This window comes from Ranitomeya variabilis, chromosome 2 (genome assembly GCF_051348905.1).
Source record: "Ranitomeya variabilis isolate aRanVar5 chromosome 2, aRanVar5.hap1, whole genome shotgun sequence".
Taxonomy (NCBI): Eukaryota; Metazoa; Chordata; class Amphibia; order Anura; family Dendrobatidae; genus Ranitomeya; species Ranitomeya variabilis.
In genome coordinates, this window is record NC_135233.1 from 351,343,795 (window position 1) to 351,366,558 (window position 22,764).

General features: G+C 42.4%; 1 protein-coding gene across 6 annotated transcripts in view; it reads left to right on the top strand.

Annotated features, from left to right (window-relative positions):
• LOC143805858 (lamina-associated polypeptide 2, isoforms alpha/zeta-like) overlaps positions 1 to 12,559 on the top strand; it is a 36,192-nt gene extending 23,633 nt beyond the window's left edge. Inside the window, exons 5-6 of one of the 6 annotated variants that reach the window (XR_013221346.1) lie at positions 10,514 to 10,618; positions 11,982 to 12,558. Coding sequence is in view for 2 of the 6 variants with exons in the window: in XM_077285584.1 (XP_077141699.1) it covers positions 6,272 to 7,756 (1,485 nt within the window). In the remaining 4 variants the exon portion in view is untranslated. Of the gene's footprint in view, positions 1 to 507; positions 10,619 to 11,981 lie in introns of those variants that run through there. The other 5 variants (XM_077285585.1, XM_077285584.1, XR_013221345.1 and 2 more) reach the window with 5 other exon arrangements.
• Positions 12,560 to 22,764: the final 10,205 nt, after the last annotated feature.

Consider the following 22,764-nt stretch of genomic DNA (forward strand, 5'->3'; position numbering starts at 1 on the left):
TCCGGGAAAATGGCCGCCGGAATCTCGAGAGATGAGATCTCAGCGCTGAAATCTCATCTCCTGAGATTTCGGCGGCCATTTTCCTGGAGTCAGTCATACAGGAAGGAACGCATGGACGAACTGCCGGGGGGCTCTGGTCTTTCACAAAATGTCGCCAGAGCCCCCGCCCCGCAGCACCAGAGTTTCCAGCATCACCCGGGGCAGCAGTGGACAACCGCGGTGGTGGGCGACTGCGGTAGCAGCAGTGGCGGGCGGCAGCGGACACCCCCCCCCCCCCCCCCCCCTCATCCCAGCCTGTAACGGTAAGCGGTATATCCGCTTTGTAAGACGCACCCCCATTTCCCCCCCCAAATTTGGGGGTAATAAAGTGCGTCTTACAAAGCGGAAAATACGGTGTTTATCACACCATCTTGTCAAATGAGATCACGTCTGTAAGTACAGGGGCTGTTACAAAAGTTTCTATATATATATATATATATATATATATATATATATATATATTCTTAATGGGGAAAGCCTGATTGCTCTCTTGGATTGGAGTCATTCACTTTCCCTCTTAATTCTCCATCCAGCCCAGACCACGTTTTGACTGCTTCCAGCCACAACTCATATCAGAATGGTGGTGTGCACAGTCGGCACATATTCAGCATGTGTGCTTATTTAATGAATAGGACACAAGCATGATGGTTCCCAACAGGCATGTGGGGATGCTACTTCATCTCCTCCATGGGCTGTTATCAGATCCTACTGTGGCTGGTTGTGAACCTTGAACAGATGGAGGGGAGCACAGCACCATTCAATGTGTAGTGACTGCTGCAGGTACTACAGATTAGCTCTGATTCAAGAGGAGATGATTTGCCATTATTGCATTGTTCTGTTTACATCCATCCACCACTGGATCTGGTAACTGATTCCTGGGGTGCACAGTGTCAGACTGATCAGATATTGATGACCTATCCAAAGGAGCAGCTCATAATAGAACAGTCATCTTCAAAAACAGAGATCCCATTGAAACTTCTTCAAAGAAGCATATTTTTGGATAGTGCAAGTAAAAGCAAGCACTACTGCAATTTACTGCTTGATTAAAATTTCAATGAGAAACACAAAGGAAGCTTGTATGGGAGTAAGGAAAGGATTCGTGTAGAGTGAATATACAGTGACGTATTAGTGCTTACTACCCAGAGATAGGACCGGTGTAAAAGACACTGGACAGTCGGACAAAATATTGAACACAACCGACCATATAGTCCAATATAATGCAGTTTTATTGCATAAATATATTATTACAGTAAAGTTCTATAACGGGAAAATTTACAGGAGAAAATATAGATCAATGTCAAGTTACAGGTTAAATACAAGAATGTACCAAAGAAAGGGACGCGTACTCAAAAGCATATAAAGACTGGGTTAAAGAGGTACTGTGCATACGGGATACAGATCACACCGGATCATATATTTATAAGTAGCAATAAATGCCACACAAAACAAGTAACTCCACAGATATTACCTAAAGTACAAAACCAATCAAGTGCAAGAGTGAAATATACCACAAAATGAACAGAAATGTAAAAGTGTGCAGCAATTGTTGTGTTGTAGTGCATATAATGAACATGCTGGTGAAAAAAAAAAAAAAAGCAGTGAACGCACACTTTATATGCTTCTGAGTACGTGTCCCCTTTCTTTGGTACATTTTTCTGTACTTTCTTGTATTTAACCTGTAACTTGACATTGTGATCTAGATTTTCTCTATATTTTTTTTTTCTCCTGTAAATTTTCCTGTTATATTTATTTTTTTACAGTAAAAAGTTCTATATCTTATACAATAAAACTGCATTATATTGGACTATATGGTCGGTTGTGGTGCTCTTTTTAGGCTGTTTAAAAATTTGTAGCTGTCCTAATTATTGGGATATCAGATGTGTATTTTTGTTTTTTTCTTTTTTTTAATTTTTAAAAGTTTTAATCAAAGCAATAAAAAAAGTAATGGTGTCATGTCGTTTATTTTTTTTTTTTAACATATTTATTTAAAGTATTGTTTCTCACATTGACCCCCTGAGAGTACTGCAACAGCCAAGTCACACAATCCAACCTTGTCAACCCCATTGACTTATATTGCACTGCAATGTTGCAGCAGCAATGAGTAAACCTTGGTCACATGACAGGTATTGTGATCAGTTGCCCATGTAACCCGGCTGGCTCATGCACCCATATACAGAACATTGTGCGGTGTCTAATTATGTTCTGGTGCTCATGACTTCCATTTTACGATCCATGCTATTTTTAAGTTTAATCTATTTGATTTTCCATTCTGCAAGCAAGATTCTAGATTACCAACTTCTTGTGACTGTTCTTAGTGTTGGTCACACCTCCAGTCTGCTAGCATCTCTGCAAGCAAGTTACCAGTTAACTAATACGCTTCTGCCATTTGTGTGTGGACTGCTGAATTGCCTAATCTATCAATATAAAAAAAATTTACCCGATCGCTAAACGGTATAACGAGAAGTCAAAACTCCAGAATTACGTTGGTGTTCACCGCAACATTGTATAAAAATGCAATAACGAGCGATCAAAAGATCGTATCTGCACCAAAATGGTATAATTTAAAAACGTCAGCTCAGTGTGCAAAAGATGCCCTCACCCAACCCGAGATCATGAAAAATGGAGACGGTATTGGAACATTGTGCAAATTTTGTTTAACAAATTTTTACCCTTCGCCATGACAGCACCCACTGGAGAGATAGGGATCCGCCCCAAGGAACAGGAAACCTACAGAGACATAAAAGGGGGCGGTCCCCCTCTCCTCCTCAGTTTAGGTTTCCTGTTCCCAGGGGACAGGATCTCTGAAGACTACAGAAATCATACCTGGGCTAGGAGCATCCGCCTGTGCGGTTTCTGCGCGAACGGCAGGGGATGCAGTCCAGATGCAGCGTCGGGGGAGATTCCGTTAGACGGCTCCCCCCTCGTCTGGCCGGCATGTGGGATGGCTGAGTCCGGGAGAGATGACGCCGATTCCACAGGAGCAGCGCTGCAGAGGTGCGGCTTGAAACAGGCTCCAGACGCGGACCACCAGGTAAAAGGGTCCGGGATCTGCGGCACAGCTGCAGCGGCAGCCGGTACACCGCTCCATAGCGCAGGCCGGGATAATGGCGGCCGCACATGCGTGGAGCGGTGTAAGAATCCCCAGAATGACCCGGAAGTAGAGGAGCACTTCCGGGTCACTCACACAGCGGTGGAGGGAAAAGCGCGGTTTCGCGCATGCGCAGTGCACCGCTGCAGAGTAAAAAAAAAAAAAAAGTTTACTGACCGGATCCTGGCCTATAAAAAGGGGGAAGTTGCAAACGCACAGGCGATGCAACATGTCGTCCCCAGGCAAGACTGTGGACCCAGCAGGTGAGCCAGCCAGCAGAAGGTCCTCAGATGCCAGCCACAGGAGTGAGACCAAGGATTCAAGATCCAGAAAGTCGCAGCCTCCTATTTCGGTACCGTACAGCTTCACTGGGTGAGTGTGATTTCCCCTCTGCCTATAAAGCTGACACCCTTTTCCACAAATGTCTTCTTCTCCCAGGCCAAAAAGAGACAGAAATCTAAGCACAAGCAATGTGCGTTATGTGACGAGCCTCTCCCAGATTCCCACCCCAAAAAACTCTGCAATCAGTGTATGGCGGAAACAATGCAGAGTCCATCTATGTCGGTCACAGATATTCGGGCCATAATTAGAGAGGAATTACAGGCCATCTCACAAGCCAGTACCCCCCCTAAAAAATCCGGGAAAGAAAAGGCTATATCCAGCTCTGAGTCCGAGGAGGAAGGCGTTATCCACTCAGACTCCTCGCAGGCGTCATCCTCTTCCTCAACACATTCCGACATTGAGGGTCGAGCTTGTTTTCCTCTTGATGGGGTGGACAACCTAGTAAAGTCCATCAGGAATACTATAGGTTGTGAGGATACAAAAGACGACCAAACTGCACAAGACATCATGTTTGCAGGGTTGGCGGAGAGGAAGAGAAGAGCATTCCCAGTAATTCCTGCGGTTAAGGCTCTGATAAAGAGGGAGTGGGAGAAACAGGACCAGAGAGGTTTCCTCCCGTCAGCCTCCAAAAGGAAGTACCCCTTTAATGATGAGGAGTTAATTTCATGGACTAAAATCCCTAAGGTGGACGCTGCAGTCGCCTCCACCTCAAAACAGTCAGCCCTACCAGTCGAGGATGCGGGCCTACTTTCTGATCCTTTAGATCGGAAGGCAGAATCGTCACTGAAACGATCATGGGAGGCTTCCACGGGCATATTTAAGCCATCAATTGCCAGCACGTGCACAGCTAGATCCATGCTTGTGTGGATTGATCAGCTGGATCAACAAATCGAACAGGGGGTCTCCAGACAAAAATTGCGGGATGCGATACCACTAATTAGAGGTGCAGCAGCATTCATGGCCGATGCTTCAGCTGACTCCCTTCGCCTCGCAGCAAGGTCAGCCGGTCTAATTAATAATGCCAGACGTGCGTTATGGATGAAGAGCTGGAAGGGGGATACGCAGTCAAAGGCTAAGATCTGCGCTATTCCGTGTGAGGGTGAGTTTTTGTTTGGGAAAGCATTAGACGAGATCCTCAAAAAAGCAAAAGAGAGGAAAAAAGCCTTCCCTGACCCCTCAATTCCTTTCTATAGGAAGACCTTTAGGAAGAGGCCGTTCGGGAAAAGAACACAAAATGAAAGATCGTCACGATGGGCCACAAGAGAGGGAAAACAGGGTGGCACTATGTTCAAAGGCCCCCCCTTCCGTAGAGACAACAAATTCTGAAACACCAGACACCCCAGTAGGGGGCAGGTTAAAATTTTTCTTTCCCCAATGGCGAAAAATCACGTCAAGTTCCTGGGTGCTAAATATTATTAAGGAAGGAATGAAAATAGAATTCCTCCAAATTCCCCATGATTCCTTTATTTTAACAGCCCTTTCCTCACCAGTGCAACAGAAGGCCCTTGAACTGGAAATTAGAAGTCTTATAGTTAAAAATGTTTTAGTTAGGGTGCCAAAGGGACAAGAGGGTAAAGGGTTCTACTCTCCGTTATTTTTAATCCCTAAACCCGATGGTTCATTTCGAACAATTATAAATCTTAAAAAACTCAATACGTTTATTAAAAATTATACGTTTAAAATGGAGTCTATTAGATCGGCCATTAAGCTCCTTTTTCCAAATTGTAGAATGGGCGGCATTGATTTAAAAGATGCCTACTACCATCTCCCTATCCATAGTAGGTATCAAAAATACTTAAGAGTGGCAGTAACTCTTGAGGGGGAGATTCATCATTTCCAGTATACAGCCATGCCCTTCGGTCTCTCCACGGCACCCAGGATCTTCACGAAGGTAATGTTAGAAGTAATGGCCTACCTTCGCCAGAGAGACACATTAATCATTCCCTACTTAGATGATTTTTTAGTTGTAGGAAACTCATCCCTTCAGTGTGCGGAACGATTAGCTGACACTGTCTCGTCCTTAGAAAGCCTGGGCTGGATCGTCAACTATAAAAAATCCAGACTCACCCCACTTTCTCTTCAGACATTTTTGGGATTTAGTCTAGATTCCATAAAGCAAAAATGTCTACTTCCCCAAGAAAAAATATCTCTTATAGAGGATAAAGTTGTGGCGGCCATTCACAAACCTCAAATGTCCCTGAGAGCAGGAATGTCCTTGCTAGGATCCCTCTCCTCCTGTACTCCAGCCGTTCAGTGGGCACAACTTCATACCCGAACATTACAACATCAGATACTTCGGGAACAGAGAAAATTTCTGGGGCACCTTGAATCGAAAATAACTTTATCCGAGAAAGTCTTATCCTCCTTAGAGTGGTGGCTAGATAAAAACAACCTAGCGGGGGGTGTCCCTTGGGTAATATCACCATCCCACACGATAACTACGGACGCTAGTCCCCACGGGTGGGGCGCACACATGGGAGATAGATTCTGCCAGGGAACCTGGGATAAGAATGAGGATTTATATTCATCAAACCTAAAAGAATTGAATGCGGTAAACTATGCACTGCGTCAATTTCTCCCACAGCTACGAGGAAGCCACGTCCGAATCTGTTCAGACAACACTACGACAGTGGCGTATTTAAACAAACAAGGCGGCACAAGATCAGACGCTCTAATGTCTTCCGCAAACAGTACCTTAATCCTGGCCGAAAAGCATCTGTTGTCCCTCTCGGCAGTCCACATCAAAGGAGAGGACAATCAACAAGCGGACTTCCTAAGTCGACACACTCTTCATCAAGGAGAATGGTGTCTCAATCCTCACATTTTCCACAAGATAACATTGTTATGGGGCAAACCCCAAATAGACCTGTTCGCTACAAAACAAAACAAACAAGTCCAGAAATTCGCATCTCGGTCCCGTGCAGATCACCCGGACATTCTAGATGCTCTTCAAACACCCTGGCAATTCAAGCTGGCGTATGCTTTCCCTCCGATAATTCTGCTTCCACAAGTAATACGGAAAATCAGGGAAGAGCAGGCCAGGATAATACTAATAGCGCCATTCTGGCCCAAGAGACCATGGTTCTCGTGCCTGCGGTCGATGTCGGTGACGGATCCTTGGGTCCTTCCCTCAATCCCAAACCTTCTCTCCCAGGGACCTTTCTTCCACCCTCAGGTGGACAGCCTCCACCTGACGGCCTGGAATTTGAAAGGCAGATATTAAATTCCAGGGGGTTTTCAAAAGGCCTAATTGATACACTCCTGCTTAGCAGGAAACCATCTACAACAAAAATTTACACCAAAGTATGGAAGAAGTTTCTTCAGTTCCATACTAGTTCAAACCCCTCTGAAGTCCCAATAAAATCTATACTAGAATTTCTACAGAAAGGGAAAGAGTTAGGTCTGTCAGTTAACACACTAAAGGTCCAGGTGTCCGCTCTGGGTGCCCTCTATGGCCATAATATTGCTGGTAATAAATGGGTATCCCGCTTCATCACGGCCTGTGAACGAGTTACTCCTGTCCACATACCTAGAGTAGCTCCGTGGGATCTAAATCTAGTCTTAGACTCTCTAACAGAATCCCCATTTGAGCCTATAGACACAGCATCTTTAAAACACTTGTCGTTAAAAACAGCCTTCTTAGTAGCCTTAACATCGGCTAGAAGAGTCAGCGACATTCAGGCCTTGTCGATAGATCAACCTTACCTTCTCACATTTCATGACAGACTAATCTTAAAACCGGACCCCCTATACCTTCCTAAGGTAGCAGGGAAGTTCCACAGGTCACAGGAGATACATCTTCCTACTTTCTTTAAAGATCCCTCTACTCCTGAAGAACAAAAATTCCATACTCTAGACGTCAGGAGAGTAGTTTTGCAATATATTGAGAAAACTAGTAGTTGGAGGCAGAGTAGGGCTCTGTTCATATCCTTCCAGGGCAAAAAGAAAGGATATGGAGTCACAAGAGCAACATTATCCAGGTGGATAAGAGACGCTATCCGGTTGGCCTATTCCATGAAAAACGAAGAACCTCCGGAGGGCATCAAAGCACATTCCACCAGAGCCATGGCTTCTTCCTGGGCTGAAAAAGGGAACGTGCCAATCGAAGATATATGTAAGGCTGCAACTTGGTTGGCTCCTTCCACTTTCTATAATCACTACAGGCTCGACCTGTCTTCTGACTCTGACCTACACTTTGGCAGGACTATCCTCAGCACGGTGGTCCCCCCTAGGTGTTGGTCTCTGGAAATCTCTCCAGTGGGTGCTGTCATGGCGAAGGGTAAATAGCCGGATTACTTACGGTAATGCTCTTTTAATGAGTCCATGACAGCACCCAGTCACATCCCTCCCTAATAAAAGCCAATGTAATTACTTCTATGAAGTTTATATTCTGATGATACATTGTGATGATTGACTAACACTGGCGGTCCTCCGGGTACTCTGAAATTAAACTGAGGAGGAGAGGGGGACCGCCCCCTTTTATGTCTCTGTAGGTTTCCTGTTCCTTGGGGCGGATCCCTATCTCTCCAGTGGGTGCTGTCATGGACTCATTAAAAGAGCATTACCGTAAGTAATCCGGCTATTTGTAATTTTTTTTTTTTTTTTTTTTCACCACTTAAATAAAAAAGAACCTAGACATGTTTGGTGTCTATGAACTTGTAATGACCTGGAGAATCATAATAGGCAGGTCAGTATTAGCATTTAGTGAACATAGTAAAAAAAAAAAGACAAAATTATGGAATTGCACTTTCACTGCATTTGGAGTTTTTTTTTTTCTCCCCATTTTCTAGTACATAATGTTAAAACCAATGGTGTCATTCAAAAGTACAACTCAAATCGCAAACAAACAAGCCCTCACATGGCCATATTGATTGAAAAAAAATGAAAATGCATCTGGTCATGAAGGGGTTAAACCAATAAAAAAAAAAAACTACAATTAATATCAAATGTTGTCCATGATACAATTTTCTTGCTGGTATTAGCCATATGGTGTGCAGAACCAAGATGTGCCCAAGACTGGAGAATCAGTTACAAATGCTTCTGTAAAGATAAGATGTCTAAATCTTACAGTGCTGCTCATTGTTCTTGGCATCTGTGAAGTGTAAGTACATATTGTGGAATATCTCCTAAAAAAAAAAGTAATCAAGTGAAACAGTTGTACTTTTTTTGGTATAGAGCACTCGTGTTATATATAAAAGAGCAAATGATAAACAATTTAACATAAAAAAAAAAAAACAATGGGAGGGGAAAAATAGCAAAACAAAGCTTGCTGTGACACTGGTATTGGCACTCTTTACATTACATTAGTAAGGAAACACATTTTGACTTGCCTGTGGCAAATGACATTTGTTGGCGCCCATGTGACAAGAAATAGCCAATGAGTGATAACATCAGTGTTTTAAAAAGCTAAATGGTAGGTCATGTTCCTTTTGTTACAATGGTGAAGACAAAGGAGCTGTCTGAGGACATCAGAACTGCTATTAGTAAATAGAAGACTTCGAAAGGGTATAAGGCCATCTCCAAAGACCTTGGTATCCCAGTTTCAACAGTGTGCAATGTAGCAGTTTGCCAACCATGCTACTGTCAAGAACCTCCATGGAAGTGGGAATAAGAGGAAAATTGACGAGATGTCTTCGAAGGTTTGTGCGAATGGTGGAAAAAAAACACCACGTCAAACATCTCAAGGCCAACAAGTATCCTAAGCTGCACACTAAACCAAGCAGAGCTTTGTGGGCGTAGGCTAAGGAAGAAACCATTGCTGAAGAAAAAAGGCACAGCGGATCTTTCCCAAGACTCCCTTGACAAACCACAATCCTTCTGGGAAAGTGTTCTGTGGACAGATTAAATACAGCTTTTTGGTAACACAAACAGACGGTGCAATGAAACATAAGGAAAAGAACACCCTACCAGCAGTTAAGCATGGTGAAGGATCCATAATGCTGTGGGGTTGCTTTGCTGCTAGAGGCCTTTACCATATCACAGGAATCATGAAATCAGAATTATCAAGAGGTTTTAGAGCAAAATGTCCTACACAGTAAAAACTCGAAGATCATGGGTCCTCCAGCAAGACAATGACCCCAAAGAACACATCCAAAAGTACACAGGAATGGTTAAAAAAGAAAAATGGACTGTTTTAAAATGAGTCCTGACCTCAATCCCATTGAAAACCTTTTGGGGTTAGCTGAAATCTGCAATTGGGAAAAAGAATCCTACAAAAATTAAAGAGCTTGAACAAACTGCAAAGGAAGAGTGGTAGAAAATACCAGCTGAAAAAAAAAATGAAAGGGTACCAATAACGGTGAGCAGCACTGTACTTACAGAACCTTTCACCAGGTCAAATGCTGACAGTTTTTTTTCTCATATTCTTCCTACTGCTTCCTTCACTATTTATTTTTTTTCAAAATCTGCCATACGGTTCCAGAGATATTGGTCTTTTTATTGAATGTTCATTTTTAAGGTCTTTACAAAAAGGTGTGGATAAAGACCTACAGGATCCTCCGGGGTGTGTTTTTTTTAGCTGCTTTGCATTATTACCATGTGAGCAACGCCCACTTGTAAAGACCCTAAAATTAGCACTAAATGAGCCGGCCTAAATCTGTTTGGCACATTTAAAAGATAAAAATTACACAATACTCAGGGGCACAGTGGCAATGAAATAAGAGCAAAAACTGGCCACTCTTGACCTTTTGACAGGTCCTCTTTATCATTTTACTTTCTTTCCATTATACATTTTTCAATGACCAACCATTCCTGAATATCTAAAGAAGAGTTGGCGTCTGCTTGGGACAATTTTTTTTTTTTTTTTTTTTTTTTTGTTAGAAAGGATTCCAGTTTATAAATTGATCAGAATTTCATTGAAAATCTCTTGACTTTGACATGGGATTTTTTTTTTTTTTACATATGTTCGTGATTAGCTTTAGTTAATAACATTTTTCTAAGTTTGTAAGCAATCTTCATTTCTTCATTTGCAGACCCTCGGATATGGTGTTTGCAGCCTGATCCAAGTTTCTGATATTTTTTTTTATTTATTTTTTTTTCTTGCAGGGAGTGCCCCTCCCTGTAATATAGGCTGGATGTGATATGTGTGCAGCTGTCTTTATTGGGTCATTTATCAGAGCAGCTTCTATCCTGCATTTATTTTCTCTTCAGGTGCTTTCCTCTTTTCCTATGTCTTCCTTGACACTGTAGATAGATCCCCATCTCTCCGCCCTTGAGATCTGTGTATAAACCCACCTCTTCCTGCCTATCCCCAAAGCTGTGTTCACCCCTTTTTATTTAAGAATTTAGTTTTTCTGTTCCGTTTTGTGCAAAGGTGTAACATAGTGTTCAAATCAGTAGGTTTTCTGGATAATATAGACCGCCTCGGACTTTCAGAGAAAGAGACACTATGCAGCTGCTTCTTCAGATTGGGAGACAAACCAGACAACGCCATTACCATTCGAGTCTACTAGTATTCCGTAGTGTTCCCTTATTGTTGCAGCCGAGTGTGTCCTGAAATAGCTTTTACATTATGTTGGGATCCATCTAAGAATAAACATTTGTATTGCAGCGTATGTACAAGTTTAGCACATTCCAGTACATGGTGAGCGAATATCTTCAGTGTGGATGCCGGGCCTAGCGGAGGAGGGGCAGCGATGATGGAGCATGTGTATGGGCTGATGAGAGGGTACTACTTGAGACCATTGCTTAGTTTACAGGTTGCATGAGGCTGTTGTGACAAGGACAGAATTTATAATGCTTTTCCTATAGATAACACTTGGTTTACCTCACACCAAGGAAAAACATGCAGGACCCCATTCAGGCCAAATAAGGCTTGTTGTAGGTCAACGGCAACGAGAAATAGGATTTATTTCGCTACTGGATAAACTTTTTTTTTTTTTTCCAACTTGTGATCCGACATCACTCAATGATGCAGCCACAATCCCTCTTGTTATAATTGGAGACTCCTTAATCCTTTCGGTTTACGCAAGGGAAGGAGTGAGTACAGACCAGAGCGGCGGAGTTATTGCAGAAATCTCAAATTTCCTTTTTACTCAACATTGTCAGCCATACTTGCTCTTCATAATCTCTCTGTAACGGGGCCGCTTCTGCTATGAGGCGAGATGAACATGTCACCTCTTTGTGGGCTGGGCTAGAGGGTGGAGAAGTATGTGAGAGGGGCCCAGTATAGAAAAGGGCAGCTTGCAGGGGTAGTGTGGGATCAAAGTGTGAAAAGGGTAATGGAGAGGTAGGGGTACAAAGTGTGGAGATGGAAACTAGCCGGTACAGTGTGAAGTGAGGACTATGTGTCGGTTATAGCTCATATGGACAGACAGTTTAGAAGTTATAGTTCATGAGGGAGGACAGTGTAGAGGCCGTACTTTATAGGCAAGGACAGTGAAGAGGCACCATAAAAGAGACTGTTGGGGTCATATTTTGTGCAGACAGAATAGTGATTGGCAGTATATTCAGCGTCACAAAATGGGGAGAATTTTTTATACAGGGTTCAGTATTATGACACTTATTTTTACAGAGGCTGTCATAATATGCTGCGGAAGACTGAAGAAGACAGAAGTCTGCAGAGAGTTGTGGATGTGAAAAGTTATGGCAGCTGGACAAGATGGAGAAGAAAAGAAAGCAAACGACTCCAATCAGAGAAGACGTCACCTATAAGATACCTGGGTTTAAATGTTTGTTTCTGATACTGTTTGCGTGTAATACATCAATACTGTGGTTCCTGTAATGACAGCAGTCAGATGACTGATAACAACTCCCCAATATCTTCTTTTAATTTTTAAGGACATACTGGAAGTTGTAGATTTGTGATGCAAAGATATATGGTGTGGGCAGACATAACATTACAATTGATCGATGTACTAAGATTTGGTTCTATAGTCCAGTACTGTTAATAGTTCTGATACTGTATTCATGTACTGATTGTTCTGGTGCTGTATTCATGAACTAATGGTGATTCTGGTGCTCATGTTTTTTTCAAGTTTTTGTACTTGTCTATATTTGCCCCTTTCACATGTAAAGCAAAATAATAATATATTTATGATAATGGTGGTCCTGGTGTATCCATTTACAGATGGTGGTTCTGATGCTGTTTTCATATACTGTTGATAGTTCTTGATTAAGTGTGCTATGCACCTGAAACGCGTTATAGGGTATTTTTTGTATTCTTGCACATCGTGAAGCTGGACGTCCTCTTTTCTTCACTGTATTCATGAACTGATTATGGTTCTGGTGCTGTATTCATGTACTGATGGTGCTTCTAGTGATAGTCATGTACTGATGATGGTTATGGTGTTGTACTCATGTATATGGTATATGTGCCAAATCAGAGATAATAATCTGTTCCTGAGTTCTTGCTCTTCATCAGAGAGGATGTCTGACAATAGAAAAGGGTAAGAAAAAAAAGGTTAAAAGGATATAAAATTGAAAAGAAATCAGTCATTTTACTGATTCCCTGGTACTCTCATTATAATGCTTCCTGGTCCCATCCAGCCCAATCACTAGCTGCAGTAGTCATATGACTAGACAGCATGGAATCAGCTGCAGGAAAGTACAGAGAGTGTTGCGGCATGGGGAAGCATTGGAACAGGCGCATTCGGGAATCAGTAAGGTGAGTATGATGTGTTTTTTTTATTTTATAATGGTGATTTTTAGAAGACAGATTTACCTCTAGGATGTAACTGGGCACTTGTAGGTGTGTATCACAAAAATGGCAATCTGGTCACTATAAACATATATTATAATGTCTGCACAGAATTTTTGACCTGTAAAGATACAGTAAATTAATTGGTGGACAAACGTATTGTACCCAAACGTAGGAGACACATTTGTGCATGCCTCCAAAGCAGGCGTCTGTTCCCCTTGACTTATCTGCCACCACCTTTCACTGACCTGTCCACACATTTGTGAAATGATCCGCAGTAGATAGACTAGCGCTGCAGTTTTGTCTAGATGCCTGTCCCATTCTCCCTCACCCCAAAGCTTTAAACAAGGGATTTTGCTTTTGCTTCATTAAACCCAGCCCGTGCTGGACAATGGTGGATGTTTGCGAGCAGCTTTTCTGAAATGCTGACTGGGCCGCTGTGTTAATCTACAGGGGTTATATGCCATTCTCTGTGTGTGCCCTGGCTTACGTTGTACCCGGTGGCGAGTCTACGGTGGGATATACAGCAGCTGGGGAACTATCGACATAGGGCAACGAAAATCAGAAAAATGTGTGACTGTTTTAATAGAATATTTGGGGTTACCTGGTCTCCGTCTTCCTCCTACGGTAAGTGTTCACCTGTCTATATAGTGTAGGGCAGACTGTGTATAATGGCCATTTATCCTATTGGGATGTGGGGATGATCTGCTATATACTGTTCTCCTGGCTGAGTTGGCCGGACATTATACAGCTTTCATCCTGTGCTATGCAATTGCGGCAATGCTTTAGCAGTGTATTCTCTAATGGCCTATATTTGGCTAATAAGAGTTTTAGTATAGCCTGCTTTAAAGGGGTATCCCATCCATTAACATATATTACTTGATAAAAGTTAAAGGATGTGGACACTGTTTCTTTTTTACCTAAATTTTAGATTAGAGACCATTTTTTTTAGAATTGGATTTCATTAAAAATTTGGCAAAATGTTGTATTTTATTTGTTTCCCATCACATTGTTGGCTGCAGAATGAAATTAACTAAGAACCGGTCAGTAATTCTGATGGAGACTCCGTAGCTCTTTTTATCTGCTGATTTATGACTATAGATCACATCAAAGAGAGCTGAATTTTAACACGGTCATAAAGGAGCTAAAAGCAGCTCAGAAAAAGACAGGTAATAGAGTTGCACACTCCCTCTCAGAGCAAGCTCACTTACTGATTCTTAGATAACTCACTTTGCAGCCAGCGATAGACAGAATGCAGTGCAGAGGCTAGAGGTGGCAAATGTTGCAAAACTTTTCACGAAACCAATTGCATTTTTTTTTTAAACTCTAAATACATGCACGTGAGTAAACAAAAATGCCCCTGAAGGTGTCCATAAACTTTTCTAATTTCTGGAGGATTAACCTCAAAATGTTAGAATATGGGTCCCTAGTCCCACATCCCTCAAAAAGTCATGTACAACAACTAGGGATGTCGACAGGTGATATTAAGGACTAGAATACCCCTGTAATCATATGTGTGTGGTGTATATATATGTATATAATATTTGCAGGAACTTTTGCCGAAAGAAAAAGTTTTTCCTTTTTTTTTGTTGTAGTTTCCATTGTAAAGTGACATACATGTGATACATTTATTGTACAGATTTGTGAGGATAACAGATGTGTTAGTGATTTGAAGAAGTATGTTTATTACATTTTATTTCAATTGGTTGTCCCACAATCTACATTTATCCTATATATGTATATGGTGACTTATTTGATCACTTGGGGCTCCAACAATCCCTAAACACGGGTCCTGAGCCCACGGTTTGGGCAGTGTGGAGTCTTGGGGGCTGAGAAACCTTATTTATAACCTACACTATGGATAGATGATGAATATCCTTTGTAGGACGACCTATTTAATGTAATACAATACATACTTTTTTGATAATATAAAGGTCTTTATATTTGTTCCGTAATATATTGTCATATAGCTATATACCAGTTCAGTAAGTTATGTACTAACAGCACAGAGGCCATTTTTCGGGTACCTAAATATACCCTTAGACCAGGCAAAATAGTGAGAAAACCTTTATACCTGTATAGGTTTTTGGTGAGCCTTACGGATTTCCTCTCGCTCAATCAATGGAGGTCTACGCTCACAATTTGTGCTTGTGTACCCCAATCAAAACCAATCAGCATGCAAATAGTTAATCGGTGATCAATGTAGAGGATTCTGATTGATTTAAAGACTTATGTATTGCAATTAATATGTTGGCTTTTTTTTTTTACTTGGTGGAAATGCCCTTGCTCTCCTGAATCCAACGTTGTTTTTCTTTTCTTCCTGCGCCTCTCCGTTCCCAAGATATGGCTCACTCTTTCCTATATATAAATCTAGTCTTGTTAGCCAAGTCGGATTCAACCTTGCCTTCATGATGACCACGCCCATTTGAATGACAAGACTAGATTTACATGCAAGAAAGAAGAGTTTATATCTCGGGAATAGAGAGTCGCAGGAGAAAAAGAAAAACGACGCTGGATTCAGGAGAAGAGAGGCATTTACACCAGATAAAACAAAAACATAGTAATGGCAAGTGATGGATCCCCTTTAAGTAGGCAAAAGTCCATTTTTTTAGATGTTTATGGAGACGCAAACCCCCTTTACTTCTCTGTGCACCCCTGCTTCCGTGCGGGGAGTGCTGCATCGCACTGTGAAAGGCTTTTGACTCCCATGGGTGTGGTGATGTCACAGCTACATATTTGTAATTCGATTACAGTAGAGTCTGTGAACACTCAGAAACCTTCTCCATAAAGGCACAAGTGTTGTTATAGCTTTTGGCCATGTGTCAAGAACAATCCATGTGTTGATAGTCATCTTACGCTACGTCCGCCTTTTGTCCATAATCCAGAGATTAGCGCGTTCGAGGGATTCTTACTTTATCCACACAATCATAAGGATTTTTCTTTTAACCAATGTCAAATAGTTGTGTGGTCCTAGTCATGTATACGCACCTCGTATTATATCTCTACTGCAGGATTTTCAGTTGTGGGACCCCTTTTAGGGCAAATAGGGGTTCTATAGAGGGTCTTCTTCTACAATTACTCTATGGGACCTATTCATGGATTACTTGCATAACTGGCATAATGATATATTTTCCCTATAAAAGGAGTGGTCATCCCCCATAGATGTGAATGAAGTGGTGGCCTCTTAATATTTACGATGGGAATATCCCTTTAAGACTAATGATGAGTGAAGGACTGAGGTTCTTTCATTTCTATCATCACACTGATGGATGTTTAAGGAAAAATTAGATTTGAGCCAAACTCGGATGTATTGTGGAAAATCTGCATCCTGTTGTTACTTTATGGAAAATAACCCATTCACTGAGATAAAGTCGTGACCCACACAAGGTTTTCCCGAGTTTAGGTAAATAAACTATAATCACGGGAGAATGAGAAGTTATTCAACTTTCTAGACTTTTTTTTCAGTTCCTCATCAAGTTCTAGATCTCCGGTTGCTGTCGGTAAATGGTAACATTAGCGTTAAGGCCGAGAACTCCATAGACATAGGGTGATTCTTCTCACAGTTGAAATTTATAGCATGCAACTATCGTCAGGATTAAAAGGGTCGTCCACTACATGATGAACCCCTTATTAAATATATTCCATGGTGTAAATTGGAAAATAACAGATGCCTCTCCCACCGGCGCCGATCCAGCGATGTTAGCGCTGTGCCTCCCAGATCCTGCGTCACATTGTTATGCCACATGGGCTATGCATCCAATCAGGGCTGTGGAGTCGGTAAGCCAAACCTCCGAATCTGACTCCTCAATTTCCATGACTCCGACTCCACCGCGCTGACAGGGTGGTGGAGTCGGTAAGCCAAACCTCTGAATCTGACTCCTCAATTTCCATGACACCGACTCCACCGCCCTGAGAGGGTGGTGGAGTTGGTAAGCCAAACCTCCGACTCCTCAATTTCCATGACTCTGACTTCACGACTCCGACTCCTCAGCCCTGCATCCAATCAGTAGAATCATATAAACGAAGATGCGTATATAGAACAAACGTTATAACAGTCTTTATTAGAAAAAAAGATTATATCTTTCCAAACATACAGAATATAAAACTGATAGCCACAAACGTGTTTGGTACATAAGCCAAACAAATATGGATGGCACCACTACTGAGCAGGTAATATGGCAGAGAATAATAGTACTGTGAACATAACATAGTATATTGCCATCATTATAGTAGTATTGGGTGGAACTGAAAAGGCACTATCAATACATCCTGTTATCAACAAATCCATCAAGCCACAGTGGCGTGCCAAAGTTACCACTGACTGGAAATACAAATGACAGATGACAGCAACACATTAGACACTGCACAAACAGAAAAGATGATGATAAAGAGTAAAGCCTTACCAAAACTCAGGAGATGGTGCCACAGCCCCTACGTGCGTTTCGGCGGCATGCCTTCGTCAGGGGGAGTCAACTGTATCCAATCAGTGGACATTAACAGACTACAATTCTCACACTTTCCTCGGAAATTCGAATTTCATTTTCGGGAAGTGAGAGTGAAATGGCCCTTTTTTTGCGGTTGCAGATTGACTGCAGCTTTCATGTCATGTGGCATAACAATGTAACGTGAGCATCGGAAGAACTGCCGCCGACATCACTGGAGCAGGAAATATGTTATTTTTATTTTGCACTGGGGAAAACCGTATTTAAGAATCAGTTATCTAAGTAGTGGACCTTCCCTTTAAGGTTTCTTTGGAGGAAATCTATGGACCCTGCTAGCATCTGTATAGATCTATGGAGCCATTGGAGGATCCTTTCTCATACTCTAATTAGCCAGTCAGACCCTGGATGCAACATTCATTCAGATGGACTTTTAAGATGATCTTACAGATGATACTAGTGGGGTGGCTGTGTAGGTCCTGGTATGACAACTTAAAATGATACCTGTTTTGTAGTAATCCGATGTGTTAGCGCTGAGAAATCAAGCTTTGAAGATTCATCTACTTTTAGGATAACTTGCATGTGGCTGCACAGCTTGATTTCTCTGCTCTTTTTTTTTTTTTTTTTACTATGGGCCTAAAGGTACCGTCACATTAAGCGACGCTGCAGCGATAGCGACAACGATGCCGATCGCTGCAGCGTCGCTGTTTGGTCGCTGGAGAGCTGTCACACAGACCGCTCTCCAGCGACCAACGATGCCGAGGTCCCCGGGTAACCAGGGTAAACATCGGGTTGCTAAGCGCAGGGCCGCGCTTAGTAACCCGATGTTTACCCTGGTTACCAGCGTAAAAGTAAAAAAAACAAACAGTACATACTCACCCAGCGTCCCCCAGCTTCTGCTTCCTGACACTGACTGAGCTCCGGCCCTAACAGCACAGCGGCTTTCACTTTCACTTTAGGGCCGGCGCTCAGTCAGTGTCAGGAAGCAGACGCTGGGGGAGGTATGACGCTGGGTGAGTATGTACTGTTTGTTTTTTTTACTTTTACGCTGGTAACCAGGGTAAACATCGGGTTACTAAGCGCGGCCCTGCGCTTGGTAACCCGATGTTTACCCTGGTTACCAGTGTAAAACATCGCTGGTATCGTTGCTTTTGGTGTCAAACACAACGATACACGGCGATCGGACGACCAAATAAAGTTCTGGACTTTATTCAGCGACCAGCGACATCACAGCAGGATCCTGATCGCTGCTGCGTGTCAAACTAAACGATATCGCTAGCGAGGACGCTGCAACGTCACGGATCGCTAGCGATATCGTTTAGTGTGACGGTACCTTAAGACCTAACAGACAGGTAGCTGCTAACAACCCGCCTGCTGTGGCCAGCACCCATCTCTGCTGGCACAGAGCGGTCACAGACTACCCCTACCGGTGATTTCACATTGACAGGGCAGCAGCTTCATTTGCTCTCTGCCCTGTTGACGGGGCATGACTGCCGATGTCAAGCTGATTGACAGCCGGTGCCCTGCTGCCAAACTGCGGGAAGCCACTTGTCAATCAGCATGAAGTTGGCAGTCACGCTCCGTCGACAGAGCAGAAGAGGAAGAGCTGCACAAATGACATGAAACAGTTGAGTCCCCGAAAGGAGCAGTCAATGACTGCTCTGTGCGGCACTGGGTCGAACAGGCAGGTAGTTGCTTCTCTTTTTAGGTCCAAAGTAAAAAAAAAGTAATGGACAACCCCCTTTAAAGGAGACCTGTCACCAGATCAAAAGTGGCCAGTTTTTCATCTTATTTTGTTCCCACTGCTCCCCTGAATTTTTTTATTTTTTTTTTAAATTGGCCATACCGCTCTGCAAAGATGGGGCTTTATATTTAGTGCTAAATTTTGTCTTTTCCAAGGGGGCTTTTCTCACAGAGCAATTTTGCGGAGCAGCCTAAAGACACGCCCCAGAGGATCCTGTGAGCCACACCTCCTTTGTAAAGACCATAAAAATAACGCAAAATAAAAAGGTCGGTATCTCTAGGATTGCATGGCAGATTTGCAAAAAAAAAAAAGTACTCAGGAGATCCTCAGGAATAAACAAAAAAAATCTAAAAAGATTTCATGTACAAGTTTAATGCATTTTTGTGTTCCAAATTGTGATTAAAAGGCACAAAGCCTGGGTGCTCAATGATCCCCGATTCCTGTGAAGGACCTGTTACTGTAGAGGAATCTGACAGAAAAGGCCACGTGTGCAGGTCCTGATGCCAGGAGTAGAGCTGCAAAGCTGCATAGAGAAGGAGAGTGGGAACTGTGTAACTCGGGACTATGTTTTTAGGGGGTTGGTTTTGGGTCTGTATTTATTTTTGAGTTTTAAGTCCTAATGTAATTTGGTGCTTTAAAATTTAAAGGTAAATCTGTTATCGGTTTGACCCTTTTAGAATTCCGCATTTAAGAGTAAAAGGGGTTGTCCTCTCTCAAATATGATTACATAGGCTCAGAGATGGACAAAATACCAAACTTGACCTTTTTTCCACACTTGTGGGGGTCTAATGATGCCTTTCCATCGCTGCAGTGATGTCACGTTAGCATCGTTGCAGTCAATCACTGATCTCAGGGGCTCGTATCCACTTGAAAGGGAGATAATGCTCGGTACTCACTAGTGGCCACCAAGCAACATATGGAGCTGCTGCTTTCTGCCCGTAAGTCGCTTAGTTCTCTGATGATCGGTGTGTGTCGGACCACCACTGATCTCATAATGATGACCCATCCTATGTATACAGTTGTGGCCAAAAGTATTGACACTCCTGCAATTCTGTCAGATAAAACTCAGTTTCTTCCTGAAAATGATTGCAAACACAAATTCTTTGTTATTATTATCTTCATTTAATTTGTCTAAAATGAAAAAAACACAAAAAGAATTGTCCTAAAGCCAAATTGGATATAATTCCACACCAAACATAAAAAAGGGGGTGGACAAAAGTATTGGCACTGTTCGAAAAATCATGTGATGCTTCTCTAATTTGTGTAATTAACAGCACCTGTAACTTACCTGTGGCACCTAACAGGTGTTGGCAATAACTAAATCACACTTGCAGCCAGTTGACATGGATTAAAGTTGACTCAACCTCTGTCCTGTGTCCTTGTGTGTACCACTTTGAGCATGGAGAAAAGAAAGAAGACCAAAGAACTGTCTGAGGACTTGAGAAACCAAATTGTGAGGAAGCATGAGCAATCTCAAGGCTACAAGTCCATCTCCAAAGACCTGAATGTTCCTGTGTCTACCGTGTGCAGTGTCATCAAGAAGTTTAAAGCCCATGGCACTGTGGCTAACCTCCCTAGATGTGGACGGAAAAGAAAAATTGACAAGAGATTTCAACGCAAGATTGTGCGGATGTTGGATAAAGAACCTTGACTAACATCCAAACAAGTTCAAGCTGTCCTGCCGTCCGAGGGTACAACAGTGTCAACCCGTACTATCCGTCGGCGTCTGAATGAAAAGGGACTGTATGGTAGAAGACCCCACTTCTTACCCCGAGACATAAAAAAGCCAGGCTGGAGTTTGCCAAAACTTACCTGAAAAAGCCTAAAACGTTTTGGAAGAATGTTCTCTAGTCAGATGAGACAAAAGTAGAGCTTTTTGGGCAAAGGCATCAACATAGAGTTTACAGGAGAAAAAAAGAGGCATTCAAAGAAAAGAACACGGTCCCAACAGTCAAACATGGCGGAGGTTCCCTGATGTTTTGGGGTTGCTTTGCTGCCTCTGGCACTGGACTGCTTGACCGTGTGCATGGCCTTATGAAGTCTGAAGACTACCAACAAATTTTGCAGCATAATGTAGGGCCCAGTGTGAGAAAGCTGGGTCTCCCTCAGAGGTCATGGGTCTTCCAGCAGGACAATGACCCAAAACACACTTCAAAAAGCACTAGAAAATGGTTTGAGAGAAAGCACTGGAGACTTCTAAGGTGGCCAGCAATGAGTCCAGACCTGAATCCCATAGAACACCTGTGGAGAGATCTAAAAATGGCAGTTTGGAGAAGGCACCCTTCAAATTTCAGGGACCTGGAGCAGTTTGCCAAAGAAGAATGGTCTAAAATTCCAGCAGAGCATTGTAAGAAACTCATTGATGGTTACCGGAAGCGGTTGGTCGCAGTTACTTTAGCTAAAGGTTGTGCAACCAAGTATTAGGCTGAGGGTGCCAATACTTTTGTCTGGCCCATTTTTGGAGTTTTGTGTGAAATGATCAATGTTTTGCTTTTTGCTTCATTCTCTTTTGTGTTTTTTCATTTAAGACAAATTAAATGAAGATAATAATACCAAAGAATTTGTGTTTGCAATCATTTTCAGGAAGAAACTGAGTATTATCTGACAGAATTGCAGGGGTGTCAATACTTTTGGCCACAACTGTAAGTCATAAATAGTTCAACTCTTTAATATTTTTTTATGGTCTTTTTGTAGATTCCAAACTGGGAACCATGATGGAATTTCATTGATTGAATTTAAACCGTACCTTGTCTGGTTGGGTTCTGGGTTCTTTTCACCCGGGGAGATGTTGACCTCTTTTGGGCATATCAAAATTGGCTATAGATGAGTACAGATGAGAGACCATGGGAACTGTTATTAAATAACTACTATTTTGAGCTCTGGTCATCTCTCAGTTGCTTCTTTTGAAAGCCACAATCCTGTTCCAGAACATTCAGAAGATGGACATGAATGGTGCCCAACTGACCCCATAATATTTAATAAGGGTCATTATGATCTAAGGTGTCCGATGCTTTAACTGGAAAAATGTCAATTCACTGACCACTTTTTTTTTGCTTCCCCAAAAAATATGTAATCTGCAATGAAGCCTTCAATGCGAACGTGAACAGAGCTTTGGTCCTACATGGACAGATGTTGTCTTGGGTCTACTGCTCCATGCAGCTGACATGTGAGATGTCCTCATGATCACATGAGATCTGGTGCCTTTTTAGCATTGTGCTCATGTATTCGTAATGACGGGCTGGGCCATAACAAACTGCTGATGTGATTTTGCGTTTAGGAAGGAAAGGGTGGAGGACCCCAATAAGAAGGAAGTCAAGCCTAAAAAATGTGACCTTTCTACTCATCTGAATTAATATTCCTCGAATTCTAGAGCGGGTCCTTTCCGTGTCATAGAGGGAACTGGGGAATAAAAGCAGGAAGTTTAAATTCACTGACAGGAGAATTAGCTCAGATTTGGCGTCACTGAAAAAGCAGA